Genomic DNA, 22,089 nt, shown 5'->3' with positions numbered 1-22,089 from the left:
GGCAGGGGCTCACATTTTCCATCTGGAACGAAGGGAAAGTTCTGGAAATGGATGGTGTTGATGGTTACACACCATGTGAAAATACGTAGGGCTTTCTACCTGTACATGGGTGGCCACAAAGGTACAGTTTATGCCATATATGTATTTACTACCATTAAATAAACAGAGAGTGATAACTCACCTTTAAAGTTGCCAATGTACAGGCCAGGCAGGATCTGGAAGAGAGACACAGGTACAACTGTCAGTGGATGCCAAGTGGACAGGGTTGCTGCCTAAAAGGTGAAACTCTCATAAGATGACCCAGCTAAGGCCAAAGCCCCTCACCTACCATTCCCAACTCCCAGCACCTCCTTGACCACAGCCACTAAGAAAATTTGTTCAAAAGGTTATACTATAAACTTTCAACTCCCTTAAGATCCCTGAGCTTAGAACACGGATGGCATGGTGCTCTGGGCATTCAGAGAAAACACCACTCTTCTCCACACTGCACTTCCATCACTGCCCGTGTTCAAGATCTTTGTACACAGTGTCCACTATCAAGTGCCACTAATAGTATACAGTGTTCTGCGACCCCATTCAGTGACTGTTTGCCAGACCTGCTTCTCTGCCGGACTAGAAAATTCCCCGTTCCCTATGGAAGACATCAGAGGGGCTAAGAGGCTATGTTTCACAAACACCCCATAATTTTCAAAGTACCAAGCAAATCCTTGTCAGTCTTTTGCAAAGATAGTGAAATCCAGTTATGAAAATGCTCTGGAAACTAAGAGCACGTACAATGACTTCCCTGCCAGTTTCTAGTTGCACCTGGCTTCCAGGCTCTGCACACACCCAGATGCTGTGGCCATAAAGTCCTCCTGTCCCCTGCTGCCTCAGTACCATCCTCTCACGGTCCCTATTTTTATGAAGCAGAGTGGAACCATAGCATTTCTAATGCATGTTCATCTTGCATATGGCCCAAGCTAAGATTTCCTGGCAACATTTAGCTGCCTGGAGCTTTTCTACCTTCATCTCCCATTCCCTGGACCTCCTGTCTTTATTAGGATGTGATATCAAATTCTAATGGGCATATTCAGAACATGGCTCTTTTGGCTAATTTACACAACTGGTGATACTGGAAAAACAAATAATCATAGTCCATCACAACTCAACCATATAGAAATGGGGACATTCACAATCAATGCTGAAAGAAGAGTTACTCTGACATTTGTTGAAAATTGCAAGGAAGAGGCTAGAGTAATGACTCAAAGGTTAAGAGCACTTGCTGCTATTCCAGAGGACCAGCATTCAGTCTTCAGTACCCACACCAAGCTGCTCAAACTGTCTGCAAAAAACTATAGCTCCAGGGCATCCAACACATCTAGCCTCCTTGGGCACCTGTACTTAAATACATACACCCACATGAAGATACACACACCTACTCATAATTAAAAATAGTATTCAAATGGCAAGAAAGACTCTATTCAAGACAGGGGAGACAATGAGCTCAACTCCCCATCTTAAAAGGGTTGAAAAAAAATCACTAAGAGGGGGCTCACTGGTGGATGCCAGGGACTGTGCAGTCTATGATCAGCTTGATTCTTTGGTTATACCTTACCCTGTGGACAAGAATAAGACCTAATCTAGAATAGAACACATGGCTCCTGTACAGGAATGAGGAGAGAGGGCAGGCAGTGGACATGGGTTGGGAGAGCTGGTCCTGCACTGAGGATAAGAATTTAGGATGGGTGAAAGTATTTAATGTACCTTGGAAATGTCATTTCAAAAGAAGAAAAATAAAGTCATGTGGGCAATACAGGGTTTCACTACCACAGCACCTGTGAGTGGGCTGGGTAGACATCTCTGAGGGCAGGTTCAGCATTCTCACCTCCTCTGGAGTAGTGCTCAACTCTTACTATAGAGGTTGCACAGGGCCAGATTCCTGTTCCCACAGGACTTTACAGCTCTAGTCGAAGCATATGACCTGACTATGAACAATAATTCAGAAACAATTTAGAGTGTTCCTTGGCAGCACAAGTACTGGGCTGACAGCACACTCGGCACCCTGGCTATGGTATCAGTATCTTGGGTTCCCAACAGAAATGTTCTCAACGGAATACTCGTGGAATCTGCTCCAGGTAGGGTAACCTCTGAGGTTTTGTCCCCAAGCCTTCCTGGCATCTTGGGTTCCCAACAGAAATGTTCTCAACGGAATTCTTGTAGAATCTGCTCCAGGTAGGGTAACCCCTGAGGCTTTGTCCCTAAGCTTTCCTGGCCATTGGCCCTGTTCTACTAAAATAGCTATATTTGGATTCCACTGCTTACAGCCGCGTCCTTGGTATGAACTTTCACCAGGAAAAAAAAAAAAAAAAAACCTGTGTAGAAAGGCAACTGAGGCTTCTCCTGGCACATCTGCATAGCTGCACTACCTTGAGATTACTTTCTCATGAAGCTCAGCCATAGACTTGAGCATGCAATCAATCATGCTAATGACGAAATCCTTCATCAATAATGTTGGATGATGCAGCAAACCTTTGGTAATTACTTACCTACTCCCTGCCCTTAGCTGATCCTTCATAAGCTTCAGTCTTCACATAGCTTTCAACATAAACTGTAAGCAGGTTCTGTGCGCCAGAACCTTTGAAGACCTTCCAAGACTGGCTTTCCTATATTTTCAGTCTCAGTCCTACCCTTAGCATTCCCTGACCTCACCTACACCTGAGGAGATGGCAAGAGCACATCACTAACTTAGCCACATGGAAACACAGGCAGGAGCCTCAAGTGCTAGCATGCAGATTTTATGGTATACAGACATTTTTACCTTAATTTAAAAAAAATTACCCAATTATACGGTAAATTAAGAAGGTACAACTGAGCTGGTTGGTGGTGGTAGCACATGCTTTAATCCCAGCACTCGGGAGGCAGAGGCAGGGGGATCTCTGATTTCAAGGCCACCCTAGTTTACAAAGCAATTCCAGGAGAGCCAAGGGTACAATGAGAAACCCTGTCTGACCATAGCCAGTAAACATAGTTTGTAACCGCTATGTGCCCCTGCATTCGTGTCCTTTAAGGACTGGTTCTAGGACACCCATGCACCAAATGATCCATGGCCCCTTATATAAATGGCATTGTATTAATAAGCATATATGTTCAATCAGCTTTACATGACTATAGCAGCAGGCATACTGTAGACACTGTGCCAACAGCCATGCCCTGTTTTGCTTGGGGCATAATGACAACAAGGAATGTCACATGTCCTTGAGACAGAAGCAGCCACTGCAGGCCTAACTATACAGTACAAGAATGAGACATGGGTGAATGGTGCTTGAGCAATGAATCCTACAAAAAAAGCAAGGATCCCCAAAATGGTAAGCTATGGCTGCATTAGTGAACTCAGTCTGCATGCCATATTTACAGGAAGACGCAGTCAGTCACCTTCTGGGATGTGGATAAGACTAGAGAAAGGTCCCTGTTAGTACAGGGCTGAGGATTAAGACATGGGGTAGCTCAATTCTGACAGGTCTTCCTGCCAGGGCACAAGATTTACAGTTCTTGCTGAAAGCTATGTGAAACTAAGCAGGCCATAAAGACAGCTCAGGAAAGAGTCTGGCTAGAGAAGCTGTTTACTGAAAAATAATGAAAGATGAGGATTTTACATGCATTTTAAAACTGCAAGGAAAGGACAGAATGGGGTTAGTCATCTTTTAACTTTGTTTTCTAGACAGGACAGTGATTTAAAACTTCATGGGTTGGACTAGTATGCAAATTGCTCCCACCCATTTCTGTAGTTAAAGTCTGGTTCTCTTCCAAACGGAATTACAAAACAAAATCAAGGAAGGCTGGTTCCCAACAGATTAAACAGTACTTGGGTAAACTTCTCAACTGGTCAGCGTCATCATCTAAACAAGACAGTAAGTCTGACTCACCCACTTGGCTGATACTGTTACTGTTGGCAACCTCTGGGCACAGAGAAAGAAAAAAAAAAAAAGAAGTAAACCAACTGGAATGACTTGCCCACAGAAAGATGGTTTGTAGAGCAGCCTGCAGGGCCCAGCGGACAGGAGGCCAGTGAGAATGCAGACAGGGGTAAGGCAGACACCATTATCTGGTAGGCAGCAAAGGCAGATTGGAAAAAAGTCTATGATGTGACCTGGGGATGTTTTTCTTCTCTAGAAGAATAAGCTTAGAATTGGTCCTGATCATCTTTGTCCTTTGGAGTCATCATTCTTTCTCTGCTGGGCCACCCTCCTTTACCATTTACCCTAGGGTTCCTTATAGAGAGGTCTCTTCTGGTCACAGACTGCTCATCTCGCTCTCTCCTTTTGTCTGGTCTTATTTTCTTTACCACAGTCTTCAGTACTCAGAACTTTCATTTTTTTACTTTCTGACTAACCTGAAGAGCCAGGAAGGAATTTGCTCAGTTTCTACCACTACAGGGGAGCACCAAACACTGAGCAGCTTATAGAGGGCAGAGGTCTAGTTTGGCTTGGTGTTCTGAAAGTCCTAGAGCATGGGGGCCCAGCACCATCTGACAGGGGCTTGCAGTGGAAGGGCATGTTGGTACATGTGGAAGAGAGAGACTAGACTGCAACAGGCAGTTTCCTGGGAGGAAAACATCAGTCCATTGATGAGAGCGCTGCCTCAGGTCTCAGATGCCTCCTATAGGACCTACCTGCACTGCTATATTGAGGATCAAGATTCAACACACTTTTGTGGGCACACACCATGTTCAAACCAAGGCAGGGCACAGCCCTTCCCACCGTGTGGCACACTAACAGGGAACGGGTGAGATAATTGCACAACCACGGAGGAACTGGCCCTGGAAGCCACTGGTCAGAAAGATGCTTGTCAGTCACCAGACAGTAGACACAGTAGCAAAAGAACCCTAAAAGACAGAAGCACTTCGGGATCACATGGAAGCACACAGGAGTTTGCAGCTCCTCTTGATCATACTTACATATTATTCATCTCTAACATCAACCTCACAAAAGTGCAAAAAACACAAATCCTTTACCTGGAAACATATTTATATCCAAATGGAGTGTACTTTGGAGGCAGGAAATGTTTGGAATTTATTTTTAAACTTTTCTTAGTACTTCAGGATGCCACAAAATCTGAGAACTCTATCCCAAAAGATGAGAAACTCCTGATGAAACAGCCAGCATAAAGCAGTATTTCAAGTGGGTGTGGCATTATAATTCTTCCTAGATCAAAAGGGATTTTTCTAGGTTTTAAACCCAAAGACATTTGGAAAAACTTTGATGGGTTCCTTGAATGGTGGAAGAACAGAGACTTTTCAATACTCTTTGGCCACAGATTTATCTACTATGCATCCTTAAACAAAAATGTAATGCTAAAGGAGAAAAGATAGTCATCATATTGTATGCCTGTAATCCCAGCTACCTGGGAGGCTAGAGCAGGATTACAAATTAAAGGCCAGCCTAGGCCATAAAAACAGGATCTTCAATCAAAACAAACCAAAAAGCATTGAAGATGAAGGTCAGTGGTACAGCATTTGCCCAGTACATGTGAGGACCTAAGTTCAATCCCTAGTTCAAGATACTTAAAAAAAAAAAAAAATGAGTAAAGACAAGATTCTGAGGGTGCAGGAAAGACAATATTGTTATGGTGCTCTATCTGTCTGCCAGCCTCCAGCCCCAAACACGTTCACTTTCTAAAGTGGGATCCTCCATGCCCAGAACCAATGCCGAGGGGAGAGTCTTCATATTTCAGCATCCCCCACCCCTTACAGGAACTTGCACTGAGCCTTGGCAGCAGCAGGTGTGGAATAGTATAACTTGAATGGTGAATGGACAGATGCAGGAATTAATAACAAACATAGCCAAGTTACCTGCTAACAATGGACAGTCTTTACCAGGACAAAAATACGAGACTTCCAGCACTTTCTCATACTGAAACAGTACTTCCCACAGGGTTAAGTCCACTCTGTGATAAATACACAGTTCCAGGTAAAACAGGCTTCAGGGGATTCTGATACAGAGAACACTAAACTAGAGGTTGGCAACTGGGAACATGTTTGCTCCCCAGGGGATACTGCAAGGTGCCAGTGTAGGGAAAGATGCGAATGGCATCCACTGGGTAGAGGCCTGGAAAGCCTTTTAGCTCCCCATGATACAGCAAACAAATATCAGCCCAAATGTCAATGGGGCAGTTGCTGAGGAACCCTTCTCTACACTGGGGGCATCGTTTCTCCTTTGAACGGTAATCCTTTCTTCATTCCTTTACCTTCTCATAGTCATTCTAAAGCAGATGTCAGCCAGACCCAGGACCAGTCCATCACTGTGCTCAGCAGGGAATGGATCCAAGAACATCGATCACAGAGCTCATGTGCCACTTTACAGTTTGTAAAAATGTCACCTAAAGTTCTCCTTTACTTCACCCAAGAATCTGAGTAGTGACTGGGAGAGGCATTATTCTAACATTTTAGAGAAAATGGACACTGGATTATGCTAACCATTGAAGGTCTTTTAGTTTTAAGTATCTATGAATCCAGCAAGGGAAAATCTGGCTTTTTGGTATCCCTGCCCTCTTAGCAAAAAGGTATTCTCATGGAAAATGCCAACTGAAGCGATAGCAGGCTTCCTACTAACTGCCAGGGCAATATCCTTGCCTGCCAGGAAAGGCACAGAGGAGGAAGAGGCCACCAGGCCAGTCAGATGAACGCTCATGAGCCAAACAATACTGGAAGTTATTAGAGGACAAAGATATCAGAGCCAGAGGGTCCTCATTTCCTGCCCTACAATGGCAACACTTCTGCCACCAGTCATTACCTTAGGCTGATCAAGCTAAAGGCGCACACACAAGGAACATGTAGGGCAGTTCTGTGACATCATACTTAATGAAGAGACAGGGGTTTTTCTTTGTTTACTTTTGGCTTTGTTTTGTTTGTATTGCAGTATTTAAGACTAATCAGATGACAGTAAGGATAGGGGTCTATGTATATGTCCTCACTCTAAAAATGCACACTGTTCCAGACTCTTGAGAAAACAGTCAATTAGCCTTCATAGACTCCACAGAAAAATGATATTTACACACAACAGTGTACTTAGTTAGTCCCAGTATTACCAGAAACATTTCCTAGGATGGTCCCTCAGTCATACCAGGAGGCCCTCTACTCTGTGGTTGTGAAGCCAGATCAACTGGCTGAGTGTAGACTCTGCCACTCACTGGCTGGGTAATTTGGCCAGTTCCTTGTACACACATGTGTGTGTATGTTTGTTCATGCACACATATCAATATGTGTATGGGGATATGTGAACATGTGTGCATGTGGAGGGCAGAAGCAGCTAATTTTAACTGGGGGACAGATGTCAGAGGGTCCTCATTTCCTGCCCTACAATGGCAACACTCCTGCCACCTGTCATTATCTTAGGCTGATCAAGCTAAAGCACACACACAAGGAGCATGTGGGGGCAGTTCTCTGTGACATCATGCTTAGTAAAGAGACAGGGATTTTTTTCTTTGTTTTTGACTTTGTTTTTGTTTATAATGGGGTATTGCAGTAATCCTTAAATTACTTATCCTTAATTACTCTGTACCTATTTTTTTTTTTTCAGACAGGGTCTCAGTTTAGCCAGACTGGCTAAGCAGCAAGCCCCAGAGGTCCTCCTGTCTCCATATCCCTGGGACTGGGATTCTAAGCACATGCTACCTTGTCTGGCTTCTGGCCCAGGTGCTGAGGCTCGAACTCAAGATACTCATGCTTGTGCAGTAAGCACAACTGAGTAATTGCTCCTGTGCCCAGTTCCTTAAGCTGTGTGTGCCTCAGGTGAAAAACAGGCGCGGAATGAGCAGCACTGCTTCTCCGGGTTGTTAAGGAACAAGCAAGTTACTCTTAGGCAACAAAGAACTGCTCAAAAGCCCAGGAGCCACAAACTCACTGGTGACCATATTCTCGTCAGCTCTGAACATCTACTTGGGACTTACACACAAAATAATTTTAAAAGACAGTTATAGCTGCCTGCCTTTAACTTCTCCTTTATCAATGTCAAGCATGAAGGAAGAGACTGACTTTGTTCTACAATGAGTCTTAATCTGTGGTGGTCTTTTCTGGTAAGCTTTAGAGATTTTCAGAATTTACTTGAGACAAACTGGCAGCTTTAGTCAAAGGAAAGAAATCCATCACTCTCTAATCCATGGGAGCTGGGACTGAAACCCAATTTCTACCACCTCTTGTATCAGGATGTAGCTGTCTTACCTACACTCTCCAAATCTCCATTTCCCAATGTGCACAAAGAGGAAACCGGCTTCCTTAGACATGTGAAGTACAGGTACATGAGATGAAGCTCAAAAAAGGATGGACCCAACTGCTTGCTGTCTGCTGCTATTTTCTCTCATCTTTAACTGGACAGAATTCACGGGGCCTTTTCCCTTTCACCCTCAGAATAACAGAGGAAACTGGGACAAACACCTACCAAGAGGATACAAACTGCTGGCTCCTTAAAGAGTGGAATTTACATTGTTCAGACCATAATTCTTTGCCAAAGATGACCAATTTATAGGTGATGAGAAATTTTGCCCCAAGAACCTCAGATACACACCCCCCAAATGACAATCTTAAATTCTAAGGCAGTAAACATTTTTTCTTATATTCTTGGAATCACATCTCCACCATCAGCATGTTCTCCTGACTCTGTAAATAAACTGTTCTTTATTTTCTTTTCCCAGCAAGTCGGGGGGGGGGGGGCTGTTTCAAGTTAGGCAACATTTCATGGAAGAACTCTGGTTAAAGCTCTTGGTTACTAGCATCCAGCAATTTTCTTTGCCACTGTCTTGCCTTGTAATCTGGGTAATTCCCTCTGATCTTAGAATAAGCATGTTTGTTGTGGCAGGGATCTTTTGCCTGGACTGAAGGCACCATTTAGGTCTATACCTACTTTCCCCCACACTCTGGAAATTTATCTTTAGAGCCTTCCATCCTCTACCTGGTGAGCTCCCCCACCTCTCCCATACACAGAGTACAGAGATGCCAGCAGTGGCCATTAGACAGTGGCTCCTGAGCACTTAAAATGTAGCAAGTATCTAATGAGAACTTAAGACTGCAGAAAAAGCATTACATGAATAACTGTACTTATTGGTTACACATTGAAGTATCTTAAATATACTCAGTTTAATAGCATTCCTTAAATGATCATCATCTGTTCTAAATTTTCAAAGAAATTTCGCTGGAAAAACTTAAATGTCTGTCTGGTTCATGTTATATTTCTACTGGACAAGCACTGGCCTACATTGAGGAGGCCTGCGATGGACCTCCTTCTCCTCTGCACTGGCTTCCTTCCTCTGTGACCCCAAAGCACTAAACCTGGCCAGGAACAGTACAGTCAGTATGTGTTGAACCATACTACATATATAGTTTTCTCTCTGCACATACAGTTTTCCATTTCTACACTGAAAACTGTGTCTGTTCAAGATAGTTATGATACAACAGTCAAGAAATCCATTACTATAAAAGGTAAATAGCACAATGTGGATATGAATAATACCACTTTTGCAGAGAAATGTAACATTAACATCCCTTAGGCAATCAGTTGTACACCTAAACCTATTCTTTCAATTATAATATAAAATACTAGACACCAAATGCAGAAAGGGACAGTAAACAGTGGGGGCGAACTAGGAATGCCAGTGGGACGCTGAGGCACGACCATAGTCAGGGGGAAGGCAAATAGAGCCCCCAAGCCCACTGGTCTAAATTCTAAAAGCAGAATGCTCATAGTGCTGGCGGATCCCCGTGCTAATGAGAGCATAACACAACCAATAAAGGGTGTTTGTTTCAAATTTGATCACTGGCAAAATAATAATAATAAAATTAAATCCTAGTCACGAACACACAAAACTCACAACACACAAATGCGTGAAGTCTGTGCAAAAAGCATGCAGGATTCCATCAACTACATGTTCCCTTTCCCTATCTTGGATCCCTGATTCAATGGTCATTCCTGTGGAAGTAACTAAACCACTGCAACAGCTCCTCACCGCAAAGCAGGTACAAATGTAAAAGGGTGAAGGAAAGAAAAGGAGAAAGCAAGCCACACCATTAGATCCCACAAACATGACATGGAGACGAGGTGGGGGGGGAGGGGTCGGACGGACATGATGCCAGAAGCTAACCAAAGCCCGGACTATTTAAAATGCTTGAACAGAAGTACTTGTCTTAGTCCCAGACATCTAAAACCGTGGTAAGATTTCCCTTTGAAACAGCAAGCTCTTTAACCTTCAGGGTGACGCAAACAGACCCCAGATGACAGTCACCGCCAGACCATGCCCAGCTTAGGGAGAATGATGGGGTGGGGTGTGGAAACTGGCCCAGAGGGTTTGGACCACGACAGGGACAAAGACAGATGTTTCTAAAAGGCCTAGTGGGTTCAACAGCCAGCCAACAGGTTGCCCTACGGAAGCCCCACAATCTAGGGTCAATCAACCAGCTCCTGACACCGAAAAGCCAGGTCAGTTCTAATGTCTCCGTGAACTTCCCCACCAGGGCGGCTTCTCTGTGCACGCGCACACAAATCTGGGGAAAAGAGGAAATTACAGAAGCCGCCCATCTGGCCCGGTTCACCAATGCTGTGGGTGGCAGGCGTCAAGAGGCCCGGTCTGAGGGGAGGGAGACAGACCACATCCAGCACGGGTCCAGACTCTCAAAAGGGCAAGCAGTGCGGGCCGAGCCTGGCGGCGGAAGCCGCAGAAGGAGGGGGCGGCCGGGCCCGGACGTTACCTGGCTCATCCCACTCCCCATGGCCGCGCCGCGCTCGCCGCTCCGCGCTCGCGGGAGGAGACGGCGCGCGTTCGGACGCGCGGGCGGGGCGGCGGGAGGCGGCGCCAGGGCGGCGCTCGCAGCGCGCTCCGCCGCGGACACGGCATGGCCGCCGGGTTCTGCGCACGTCGGGGGAGAGCGGCCTTCGCCCCCGCGGCCGGACGCCCAGCGCGCACGCGCACCGGGGGGGGGGGAGGGACTGCAGTTCGCGCACGCGCACCGGGGGCGGAGGCGGGCGCTGCGGTAGGGGGTCCCCAAGTCCCCAAAGGCGTTTTCCCCTGGGGCTCCCTAGTGCTAATTACCGGCAGAGTCTCAGGCTTTGACTCCCTGGGTGAATCAGGTGCTAAACGGAGCCTGGGCTTGGGCCTCCCCTGTCTGGGTTTTCTGAGCCAAGTTTTAGGCGGGGGGATTCCTGTGGCCGTGCCCCACCCGACCTAGCCTGAAAAGGACCACCGTCTGGGAAAGGTGGGCTAGGTGACTCACCTCTGCGGAGACCTGACCCAGCTAGGAGAGAAAGGCAGCTGACAGCTCTAAAGGGTCCCAGGTCTTCTTCAGGGAATTGTTTGAGATGACTGTTCCCAGAAAGCCTCCCACCCCACATACCTGCATTGCGGTTTTGTCTACAGTAGGTCCTGGCATGTAATAAAATTGAGAGGCATCTGTCATCCTTCCAGAACTTTTAATTTCCTTTAAGCGCGCGCACACACACACACACACACACACACACACACACACACATCCTTCAGCTAGAGCAGCGGCTATCAACCTGGGGATGGAACAACCCTTTCACTTAAGATCATCAGAAAACACGAGTATTTACATTCCTATTAGAACAGTAGCAAACTTACGGTTATAAAGCAGCAAGAAAAATAATTTTATGGTTGGGGGTCACCACGATATGAGGAACTGTACTAAAAGGTCTCAGCATTAGGAAGGTCAAGAACCACTGAGTGAGAGGTTTCTCGTTTTCATTTTGTGTTCTGGACAATGTCCTGCACACAGTAGATGCTTAGAAAGTACTTGTTGAATAAAGATATGCCACGCTTCAAGTTGTGACAGGCCCAGTTCTGCTGGCCTCAGATCATTTGTGCCTCCGTGCTCTTGGAATCAGCCCCAGAGGCTGCCCCATTTTTAGCTGTCCTAGGCTTGATCTAGCCCAGGGTCCTGTGCTGACATCTCAGTCCCCTAATTCTTTGCATAGCTTTTTTTAAGGTCTCTCTTCTCTCGACTAAACTACCCAGTTTCTGAGGGATATCGAAGATAGCTTATAACATTACTGCATCGTATTTTTTTTCACAGCACTTAGGATCAGAAGTTATGTTTAATTGCTTGATATTGACCTATCTCATAAGCTAGAAAGGCCTCCTGGAAAAGGCCTCCTTTCTGTTTTATTCCCTACTTAGCCATACGACCTGGGGCAGCAACCAGCACAAAATAGACTAAACATTTGTCACATAAATTAATGGATTCTTGGTTGAGAAACCAGTGGGGAGGATCTAAAAACAAACAAACAAAAAGCCAAAAATCAGAAAAAAGACATTCTGTTGAGTTGAGTTAATATCACATTATTATTATTATTATTATTATTATTATTATTATTATTATTATTATTACTACTCCTCCTCAGTAGCATTTCTTTACTATCTGGTAAAGGCATTTGCTGCCAAGCCAGAGGAGCTGAGTTCAAAGCCTGGAAACCACTCTGTGAAAAGAGAGAAACAAGTTCTGTAGGTTGTTCTCTGACCACACCTATGAATGCACACACACAAATAAATAAATAAATAAATAAATAAATAAATAAATAAATAAATAAATAAAATAAACAAATAGTAAGCAAACAGATGTCAAAAATGTATTTAAAAATTTTTAAAGAATGCTAAAATTTTGGGGGAAGAGCTCGTTGACTCCATCTAGTGTCATTTTCCTCCTTGTACACTCTTGTCCTGGGCAATAAAAGGCACCCCCTCCCTCAATGTGCACGTGCGTTGTTTCCTGCCTGCAGGATAAGATCCTGGCCTGCTTCTGCTCCCTGTTATAGGACTGTTTCCACTCTACCAACCTCATGTGGTCTTCTTCTTCCTCCCTGTCACTTTGGCACCTTGCCCTCTCCCCTCTGCATCATACTGTCATTATACCGTAGTATTAGGTCCTTTGAGGGGAAATCCCTTGATCAGCTTCTATTCCCAACTCTTAGAAAAATCTTGGGCAAGATGATTCACTTTCTCAGCTTTTTTAACTTAAAAAAAAAGTTCACTAGACTTTTGTGAAAGCAGCCAGCCAATTGTTTACTCCTCCTCACTCTCCTTAAGTCATTGTTTCCAATAGAATGATGGGCTTCACAAAGCACAATTAGTTCATAAGTTGGTACACACCCATAAATGACAAACATAAACTGTGTTTTTTTTCTTCTGCCACATATTTGTTGTTGTTACTATCACATTATTATTATTATTATTATTATTATTATTATTATTATTATTATTATTATAGCTTAGATCGAGAGTTTCTCATTAGATCACAGTTCCTTATTCTCTCCTGGCAGTCAGATTTAGCACTCTTGCCTGCATTTGGCTTGATTCTTTCTAGAATACTCACATGCCCAGAACTCAACTCCTCTAGTTTCATTTTTGAGAAAAGGAGGAAAAGAAAAGATGATTAACATAAGAAGTCAAAAAAGTCTGGTTATTTGTTCATTTCTCTTTTATCTATCTATCTATCTATCTATCTATCTATCTATCTATCTATCTATCTATCTATCTATCGTGAGAGTTACCTAACATGAGTCTTTATCTATTCTCATCCCCTACCTTCACCCTAGAACTAAAACCTGCCTCCCTCCATCACAACATGATTATTATCTGCTTTTCAATTCTGGCAGTTCTATGAGGTTTTTCTCTGTGTAGCTTCTGATTATGGAAAGGAGGGAAAAATCTAAACAAACCTTCATTTCCTTAAACAAGTGTGCTTCATATCCAATATGGAATGTGCTTGTTCACCTGTATTTTCACTTATTCATAAATGTTTTAAAGGCCAGAAGCCTAAAAGTATCCCATTCAGAACCTTTTCTTTTCTACCATTTCCCCCACCCTCTTGCATTGCCAACATCACAGATGAGTATTCATGGCTCAATGAATATCTTGTGGCCAGCCCATACTTACACATGGATAATGATAATGATTTGTCTATTTAGTAAGCAGTCATTTCAACTTTAAAATAATGGCATATAAAAATCTACAAGCAGAGGTTCAGGAGAGCCAGTCAGATCATTAGGAATATTAATGATAATGTCAGAGAATTCAGAAAAACCTCTGCCCAAATGAGTAGTTATGCAATATGCATTGGCCAAAACATGACTGGAAAGAAAAGCCAGATACTCGTGTACGAAGAAGAAACAAAGCAGAATCCAGACTTCAGAAGTAGAAGCACAGATTTGTTTTCTTTGTTTCTGCAGCTCTGTCCCGAGGAAAGAGGCTCAGATGAACGCTTGAGGCCTCTGGGCTTACACGATAGACTGACTGGCCGCATAGGGTTTGGCCTGTGTGGAGGATGACCTCATCCTACAGAAGGCCACCTGTTCCCAGCACTCAATCAGCCCTCTGAATATAGTTTCCTTCTTTCTGACAAGAGGCTTAGAGAGCTCAGATCTCAGAATTCCAGGTATATGCAGTGTGCTTTAGAGGAGAGGGGAAGGAGGCCCCTCTTAGAATCTAGGGCGATGCTGCCAGGCTTTTATTATCTGAGGGTTAGTAAAGTCTGTTGGCCTGAGAACTGCAGGAACATTGGTGAAATGTGAGAATGCAATTGTGAGAAGTTTATAAATCAATGTCATGCAAAGACAGAAGAAACACTGGTTTCTAACAGTGGGTGGAAAATTATGCTTTTTTCTTTTTTTTTTTTTTTCACACAAGTCATAGATTATGGGCTAGGTATTGTCAGCACAACTGGCCCTTGCCAAAAGGCCAGTTGATTGTTTGCCAGTTTCTTTGTTTTCCTCAGGAAATTTGTTGAATGTGGCATCCAGCATACCAAATAGCTCCTAATCTGAAAAATTTTTATATGCTAAATGAGGAAAGAATCATGGTCAGGATGTTGTTAAATTTTTGTCTTAGATACTTTTTCATTGCTATCATAAGACACTATGACCAATACAACTTATAAAAGAAAGTGTTTAATTTGGGGCACCTGGTTCCATAAGGTTAGAGTCTATGACCATTGTGACAGGCTAGAAGTGAGGCACCAGGCAGAATGACATAGCACAAGATCGGTAGTTAAGAACTTACATATTTTCCCCAATATAATATTTTTGTTAATATTTGGAAATTTTAAAAAATTATATTTTATTTTTATTAATTATAGTTTATTCACTTTGTATGCCACCTGTAGCTCCATCTCTCTTCCCCTCCCAATCCCACCCTCCTTCCCTCTTCTCCACCCATACCCTTCTCCCATTTCACTGATAGGGGAGGTCCTCCTCCCCTTCCATCTAATCCTAGTCTATCAGGTCTCATCAGGAGTGGATGCATTATCTTCCTCTGTGGCCTGGTAAGGCTGCACCCCCCTGAGGGGGAGGTGATCAAAGAGCAGGCCAATCAGTTTATGTTAGAGACAGTCCCTGTTCCCATTAATAGGGAACCCACTTGGACACTGAACTGCCATGGGCTATATCTGAGCAAGGGTTCTAGGTTATCTCCATGAATGGTCCTTGGTTGGAGTATCAGTCTCAGAAAAGACCCCTGTCTCCAGATTTTTTGGTTCTGTTGCTCTCCTTGTAGAGCTCCTGTCCCCTCCAGGTATTTCTATCTCCCCCTTTTTTCATAAGATTCCCTGCACTCTGCCCAAAGCTTGGCTATGAATCTCAGTACCTGCTTTGATACTCTGCAGGGCAGAGTCTTTCAGAGGCTCTCTGTGGTAGGCTATTTTATATAATGCACCCCATCACACTAATTTCCTATTCCTCCCATGCCAACCCCCAACCTGTGCCACCACCCTCCAAAAAAAGAGAAACACACCAAGTCATTTTGTGTTGCCTATATACTCATCGGAGCATGGTAAACTCACAGTGGCCAGCCCTTTAAAGATCATAGGAAAGAATCGCCCCATACCCCTCACCCCACACACACTTTAAAGAAAACTTTAAAGAAAACCTTTTCCCACACACCCTCATGGAAGCCATCACCTGTGAAGAGCTACACTTCAGCATCTTTATCACAGTTTTTAAGGGCTCTCATCTTGAGCCACAAGTCCAAGGTAGAGCAGGCTGACTGTTTGGGATGGTGAGGGATTTCAAAACTCCAAAGCCCACCTTCAGTGACATCCCTGCTTTAACAAAACCACACCTCTAATCCTTCCTACACGATTCCACCAACTGGGGATCAATTATTCAAACATATGAGCCTATGGGAACAATTTTAGTTCAAAACTCCACATATGGGGAAATTTATATGTGAGATAAGGAGAGAAGCATGGCCAGGATGTTGTTAAATTGTCCCAGCCATGAATTTCGCAAGTCATTCATGCACTTATATACCAAACACTCTGTCAACTCTGAAGCTTCTTGTCCTCCTCCTTCCCCTCCCCACCCTCTTTTTCTTCCTCTTCCTCTTCTCTATTTGACACAGTCTTGCTATGTAGCCCAAGCTAACCCAAGCTAACTATGCCCAAGGCTAAATTCAGAATTTTCCTGCCTCTGCTTCCCAAGTGCTAGGAGGATGTGTGTGCATTGCTACTCTCTTTTATTTTTTTTTTCCTAGAGCAATATCATTTGTATGTGTGATGGTTCTATGATCTGTGAGTAACCAACCTCCTATTGACTTCCATTAAAAAAAAAAAAAAAGAAAACACAGATACAATGTGACTCTGATAGAGAAAGGGGGATAGTAAGGAGAGGGAGAGCAGGGAAAGGGGGCACAAAGGTAGAGAAGAGAGAAGAGGGAGAAGGGTGCTAATCTTGCAAGAGTGCTTTCCTGCATTGCTGGGCTTCACTCCTTGGTGAACTGCTGATTTGTCAGACCACAGGGTTTGGGGGCGGGGAGCTGGGGGGGGTGGTGGTTTCCACTCCTTGATATTCTGTTGTCTGAGCTTTGGGTAAGAAACTTTGCTTGTCCCAGTCACTTCTATCTTGGGTATTGTTTGTAGTTATTTTCCCTGTTTGACATGGTTTGACCCAAGTACTTTTCTATGCCTGCCAAGAAAGGTCCTGCAACAATGAATTTGTTCCTTTAAAATGTTTAATGTTCAGACAGGCATGGTGGCACATGCCTTTATTCCCAGTACCCAGGGAGGCAGAGGTAGGTGGGTTTCTGTGAGTTTGAGGCCATCCTAGTATAGAGAGTCCAGGACAGCCAAGGCTACACAGAGAAACCCTGTCTTGAAAAGGCTAATAATAATAATAATAATAATAATAATAATAATAATAATAATTAAACAAAACCTTCTCATGTTGGTAATTTTATGCCCAAACAACTAGGAAAATCTAAACCACTGATCTCTTCTCAGGTCCTGTATAATTTGCCTTTATCTTGGTATTTATCAGGACAGGACTGACATAAGATCCAACCTGAGCCTTGTTGCTCTATCGCCCCCCGCTGCTCCCCCCCCCTGCTCCCCCCCCCCACTCAGAAGGCCTACCAACACCGCCTCTCTTCAGCATCTAGCCACACATTCTAGATCTTCATCAAAACCTGTTCAAACTGACCATGGAAGCTGCAGTGTGTGGGGTGAGGGGAATATCCCCAAGTGTTCCTGCTGAGAGGACTCCATCCTCGGGCACCTGCTGCGCCTGCACAGGCGGCCACCTCTCTGAGACTCACGTCTGCTTCTTCTGATGCCCAAGGGGGCCAGAGGCTAGCCTAGAAGTGCAGACAGTAGGAGCGCTTAGGAAAAGAGTGGTTTGGGGCCGGGCAAGCTGCCTTAGTCATCTTGTGCTTGAGTACTGGATGTAATTTTGGAACTCCTCCCAAAAGAAGGGCTTGAGCTTTGTTTTGCTTGTTTAAAAAAAAAATATGTTTACTCTATGTGAAACTGAAATTCAATTGGAAATGAAGGCACATGCACAGCCAGGATGGGGGCTGGAGGGAGGAGGGGCTTTCCTGAGAGAATGGAATGTCCCAAGAGAAATTTCACTCACTGTGATGGGGAAGTCCATTTAGCATGAAGTAACACTATCGATATTGAACGTTCTACATCGGGTTTTACCTTTGTTAATAGTTTTCATTGTTTTGATTAGTCAGTCATCGTCAAAGCCCTGTAAGTTTGAGAAACTCATCATACGGTGAACCTACCTCAGGTTAGTTGGGGACCAGTGATCCGTTATCCACTATGCTACACTTTTCCCCCCCCACAGAGCAATGCCTACCTTCAAGGATGGGGGCCAAAAGACACATTCTCACCCAGAGCAACCACCCAGCACCAGTAACTTGTGTTTCCTTGAAAGATCCTCCCACCACAACAGTATTAGTTGCCCTGGGTTTTTCATATCTCTGTCACACCTCCATAACCTTTCTCTAAAATCAACCAGCACAAGAAAAGCTGTTACACAGTGAATTAAGCAAGTGAGACCTGAGGTCACATGGGATTAGGATTGATTTTTCTTAAACCTTCATGAGGACCTGAGAAGACTGTGGCAAAGGGTACCCTAACAGACTGGAGCATTTATATCTGGTTTAGTAACAGCCTCAACACCTCCTCTTCCTCACTCAAAAATACAAAGGAATATTTCTTTTCTCTTGTATTTTATTAAAGGATCTCTGATAGTGATTTTTCATCAATGAAGGTATATTCTGTCTCTAAGACGATATGAGATCTCTATCTGTTCAGACACAAAACCTGTAACTTTGAAGTAATAGCACCCCATCCCCTTTTCAAGGGGTCAAAGGGCAGCCCAAAGGGGAAGTGATGCAGGCAGAGTGGGTAGCAGGAAGATGGCCTGGTACAAAACTTAGGTGGTGTGCGGCATCTTTCCTCATCATAGTGTTTTTATTAATAGCCATCATGTGAGATGAACTCTTGCTGTCTTGCAGTGTTCATAACTACTGAGGGAACAGCTGCAGGCCCTTGGCATTGTGATATTTTCCTCATACCATGGCAGGCAGCTGCTTCTTGCTGCAGAGGAAGTTTAGTTTCCTCTTGATTGATAGCAACTCTAGAACTTGAGGGTCCGTAGAGGTGTTAATTTCAATGTCTGCCATTCTGTGTCTGAACATCATAGGGCAACAGAAGTGAAATGTCTAAAGTGGTGGGAAGACCTGATACTTTAAACAGGGCACTGGTCATCTAGTCAGTTATTAATGTACGTCCACATAAGTATATAAATAATCCTCTACCACTCTTTTAGTATTTGTTTAAAGATATATAATACACGTGTAATATATGGATAGTTACATGTACATAAATGTGTTTTTATTTGCAAGATTACCCTCTAGTCTTTCAAATTAGGAACATTTATTATTTTTCTGATGTTTGGTTATCAGCTGCAAAGAGGAGGTAATTTGGCTTTTTGGTTTAGTACAAGGTGTCTGTCATGTGAAGTGATTGATATGTTCTGTCTTGGCAAATATTCTCCTGATTTTTAAACTGGAAACCCAGTGTTCCAGGAACCACTTTGGTCCTGAGCAATAACAGGACACTTTACATCTATGGTGCGTTTTTGTGAAATGGGGATTATCTTTAAATGAGAACAAACTAAATTACCACTTAAGCAGTTGACTTTTCATTTACATAAAAATCTCACCTGTAAAATGTAGGAAGAAAATGGCTGCCTGCAATTACTACACAGCTCAGACAACACTGGCCTTGGACACACGCCTAGAACCCTCTTCTGCTTTCTGGAAAGGAAACTCTGCCCAGCTTAGAAAAGTCAGTATTTTTTGATTGAGAGAAATGTATTTTGATCTTACTCAAAGTAAGCCAATATTCATGCCTGATTCCATTTGAGTGTTTTCTCAAGGAATCATTACCAAATCAGCAAAAGAGAGCCCAGGAGCTTGCTGACATCAAAACTGAGGTTACAGTGCTTAAACAGAGATTGTTTTAAAGTGCTTAAAAAGGAGATTGACAGTCTCCTACAGGCTTTCAGAGTGCCACAGTGTGACGGGTTAGCACATAAAGGCCTCAATTAATCATCTTTCTCTGAAAGCCCTTTTACTGTCTGCTGCCCACACTTTACTCACTGACTCGTGTCAGATGCCCCGGGCACAGTGCCCACCTCAAGCACTGAGAATCTTTCATATTCATTCAACCAATACTTACCAAGAACCTGCTATGTTCTGGGCCTTCTGTCAGAACCTAGAGATAAAACAAAACAAAAAACAAACAAACAAAAAACTGCTCCCATGCTTAGCACATACCCATTGGTAAGTCTACTGAAAAGAAGGACGTGTATACAAATAATTTCTATACAGTCTCTTATACCTTGAGTTTGCCAAACTTTAACGCTGTCTCTAAAAGCCCTGTTTTTTTTTTTGTTTGTTTTTGTTTTTTGTTTTTCTATGCAGGAAAATTTCAAACATATATGTGTTTCACGTTCACCGAATTTGGTGACTTATAGTCAGAAATGTAAGACTGATCTATCCTTGTGTTGTGTGATGGAGATCCACAAATGATCTTTTCCAGAGGGGACTATAGTAAAGGGTGTAAGGCAGGTATCTTATGCCTCGAAGAATAAGGTCTGTAGAGAATGTGCTCTTGCTTGGAAGTCAAACCTGATGTCTCAGGTTCCCATGCTCACTCATTTCTCTTCCCTTTCATGGGATTCTCAGAGGTATCATCTTTAAAACAAACCTTTGGAAGCTTGGATGTAGTGGCATATGCCTTTAATCCCAGCACTTGGGAGGCAGAGGCAAACAGATCCCTGAGTTCAAGGCCAGCCTGGTCTACAGAGTTCTAAGAAAGCCCGGATTACACAGATAAAAACCTTGTTTAGGGAAAATCAGAGGGAGGGAGAAAAGGAAGGAGGGAGGGAAGGAGGCAGAACCTTTTCACTTTAGAGCAGTCACAAATGTAGATGTACAGGCAGCTTATTGTGTAGGTTCATATTGGTAGTGTTCTACCTTTTGAAGAGAAACCTTTTATCCTGTGCTTGGGTGAGGGGGAGCTAGCTTTTGGAAATTAATTAGGAGTGATGAGCTAAATCATCAAATCCACCTTTGCAGACATTAACAGAAATCAAATTGTAGAGCTAGAAGGCCTTTACAGACCATCACATTCTAATCTAAACCAGTCAGCTATTGAGGTGTAAAGTGGCTTTTTTCAAGGCCACACAGGCTTACTCCATCACCAGCTCCTCCTCAGAAATTCTCCCACTCCCAGTTTTACAGCAACTAAAGAAAGATTCAGAGTCTGACACACCACGGGGTCTTCAGGCTCCTAAGCTTGGCTTCTATAGTTTTGTCAGTAAAGGCAAGAGTGCTGGACTAGCACCTCAGTCAGGGAGAAATTTGTGCCACAAATAGAGAAGACACAACTTGACCTAAAGATACAAAAGCAAACATCATGGTTTTTACTTATAGCCACATATGGAAAATCACAGAGAAGTCAGTTGTACCACTAAGGGTTGGAGTACAGCAGGAAAGGCATGCTACATCACATAGGCAGGAAAGTGAACCCACCTAAGGAAGCTACACAACATTAGAGAGGATTTACTTATGACTGGTGGGCCAGGCTTGCTGGAACCTAAGCAGTCAAAGGTGTCAGAGACTGGTGGCTGTGAGCAGTGGTTGCCAGTTATTCAAGTCCATATGCAGAAGAGAAAGAATGGATGGGCTGGTGCCCAGGAGAAGTTGGCGTTGAGGAATATTATCATTGAGCAGATGTGTACCTTCGAATTCACGTGTTGAAATTCTAAACTAGCACTTCAGAATTTGCTCACGTTTGAGGCTGAATTCAGTTAAAGCTTTTATCAAGGTCATTAAGGTAAAACAAGGTCTTTGGTAGGACTTGATATAACATGGCGCTTTCCTCTCTGTGTCTTCAAGCTCTCATAGTGCCGTGCTTTAAAGTACCAGATCCTTTATCGTTCTCTTTTAGTTCCGAACACTATCAGAAGGCTGCTACTACTGCTACTAATGATTAGGAAAGTTAAGATCTGGGAATCCAACCAAATGACCAAAGCAGCATTCACACTCAGGCCTTTCTGCCTAAAAGCCCTGGGTCAAGGTTGCAGCCCATGTGTGCACACTCACTAAGCAGACAAAGAAGCCTAAGAAAAGGGCAGTTCCACAGAGTGACGTCTTCCAAAAGCCTGCTAGCAAGAGAGACTGTGCCTTTGGGCCCATGTATGGAGTACCAAGTGTGCAAATAGAGAGGGAAAGGGAGGTAGATGGAAAGGGAGACCTGGACATGTC

The 22,089-nt window shown here is 43.7% G+C and overlaps 1 protein-coding gene across 2 annotated transcripts in view; it reads right to left on the bottom strand.

Moving 5' to 3' along the window:
- The window catches only part of Dusp22 (dual specificity phosphatase 22), a 61,948-nt gene extending 51,159 nt beyond the window's left edge, over window positions 1–10,789 (bottom strand). For both annotated transcript variants that reach the window (XM_055619098.1, XM_055619099.1), the window contains exons 1-2: window positions 10,712–10,789; window positions 182–215 (exon numbers count right to left, since the gene is read on the bottom strand). In XM_055619098.1, coding sequence (XP_055475073.1) covers window positions 182–215; window positions 10,712–10,732 — 55 coding nt within the window. In that variant the 5' untranslated portion in view covers window positions 10,733–10,789. The remainder of the gene's footprint in view (window positions 1–181; window positions 216–10,711) is intronic.
- Window positions 10,790–22,089: the final 11,300 nt, after the last annotated feature.

This window comes from Psammomys obesus, unplaced genomic scaffold, assembly GCF_907164565.1.
Source record: "Psammomys obesus unplaced genomic scaffold, mPsaObe1.curated_primary_1811, whole genome shotgun sequence".
In the NCBI taxonomy this organism is placed as follows: domain Eukaryota; kingdom Metazoa; phylum Chordata; class Mammalia; order Rodentia; family Muridae; genus Psammomys; species Psammomys obesus.
This window is presented reverse-complemented; position numbering and strand designations above follow the sequence as displayed.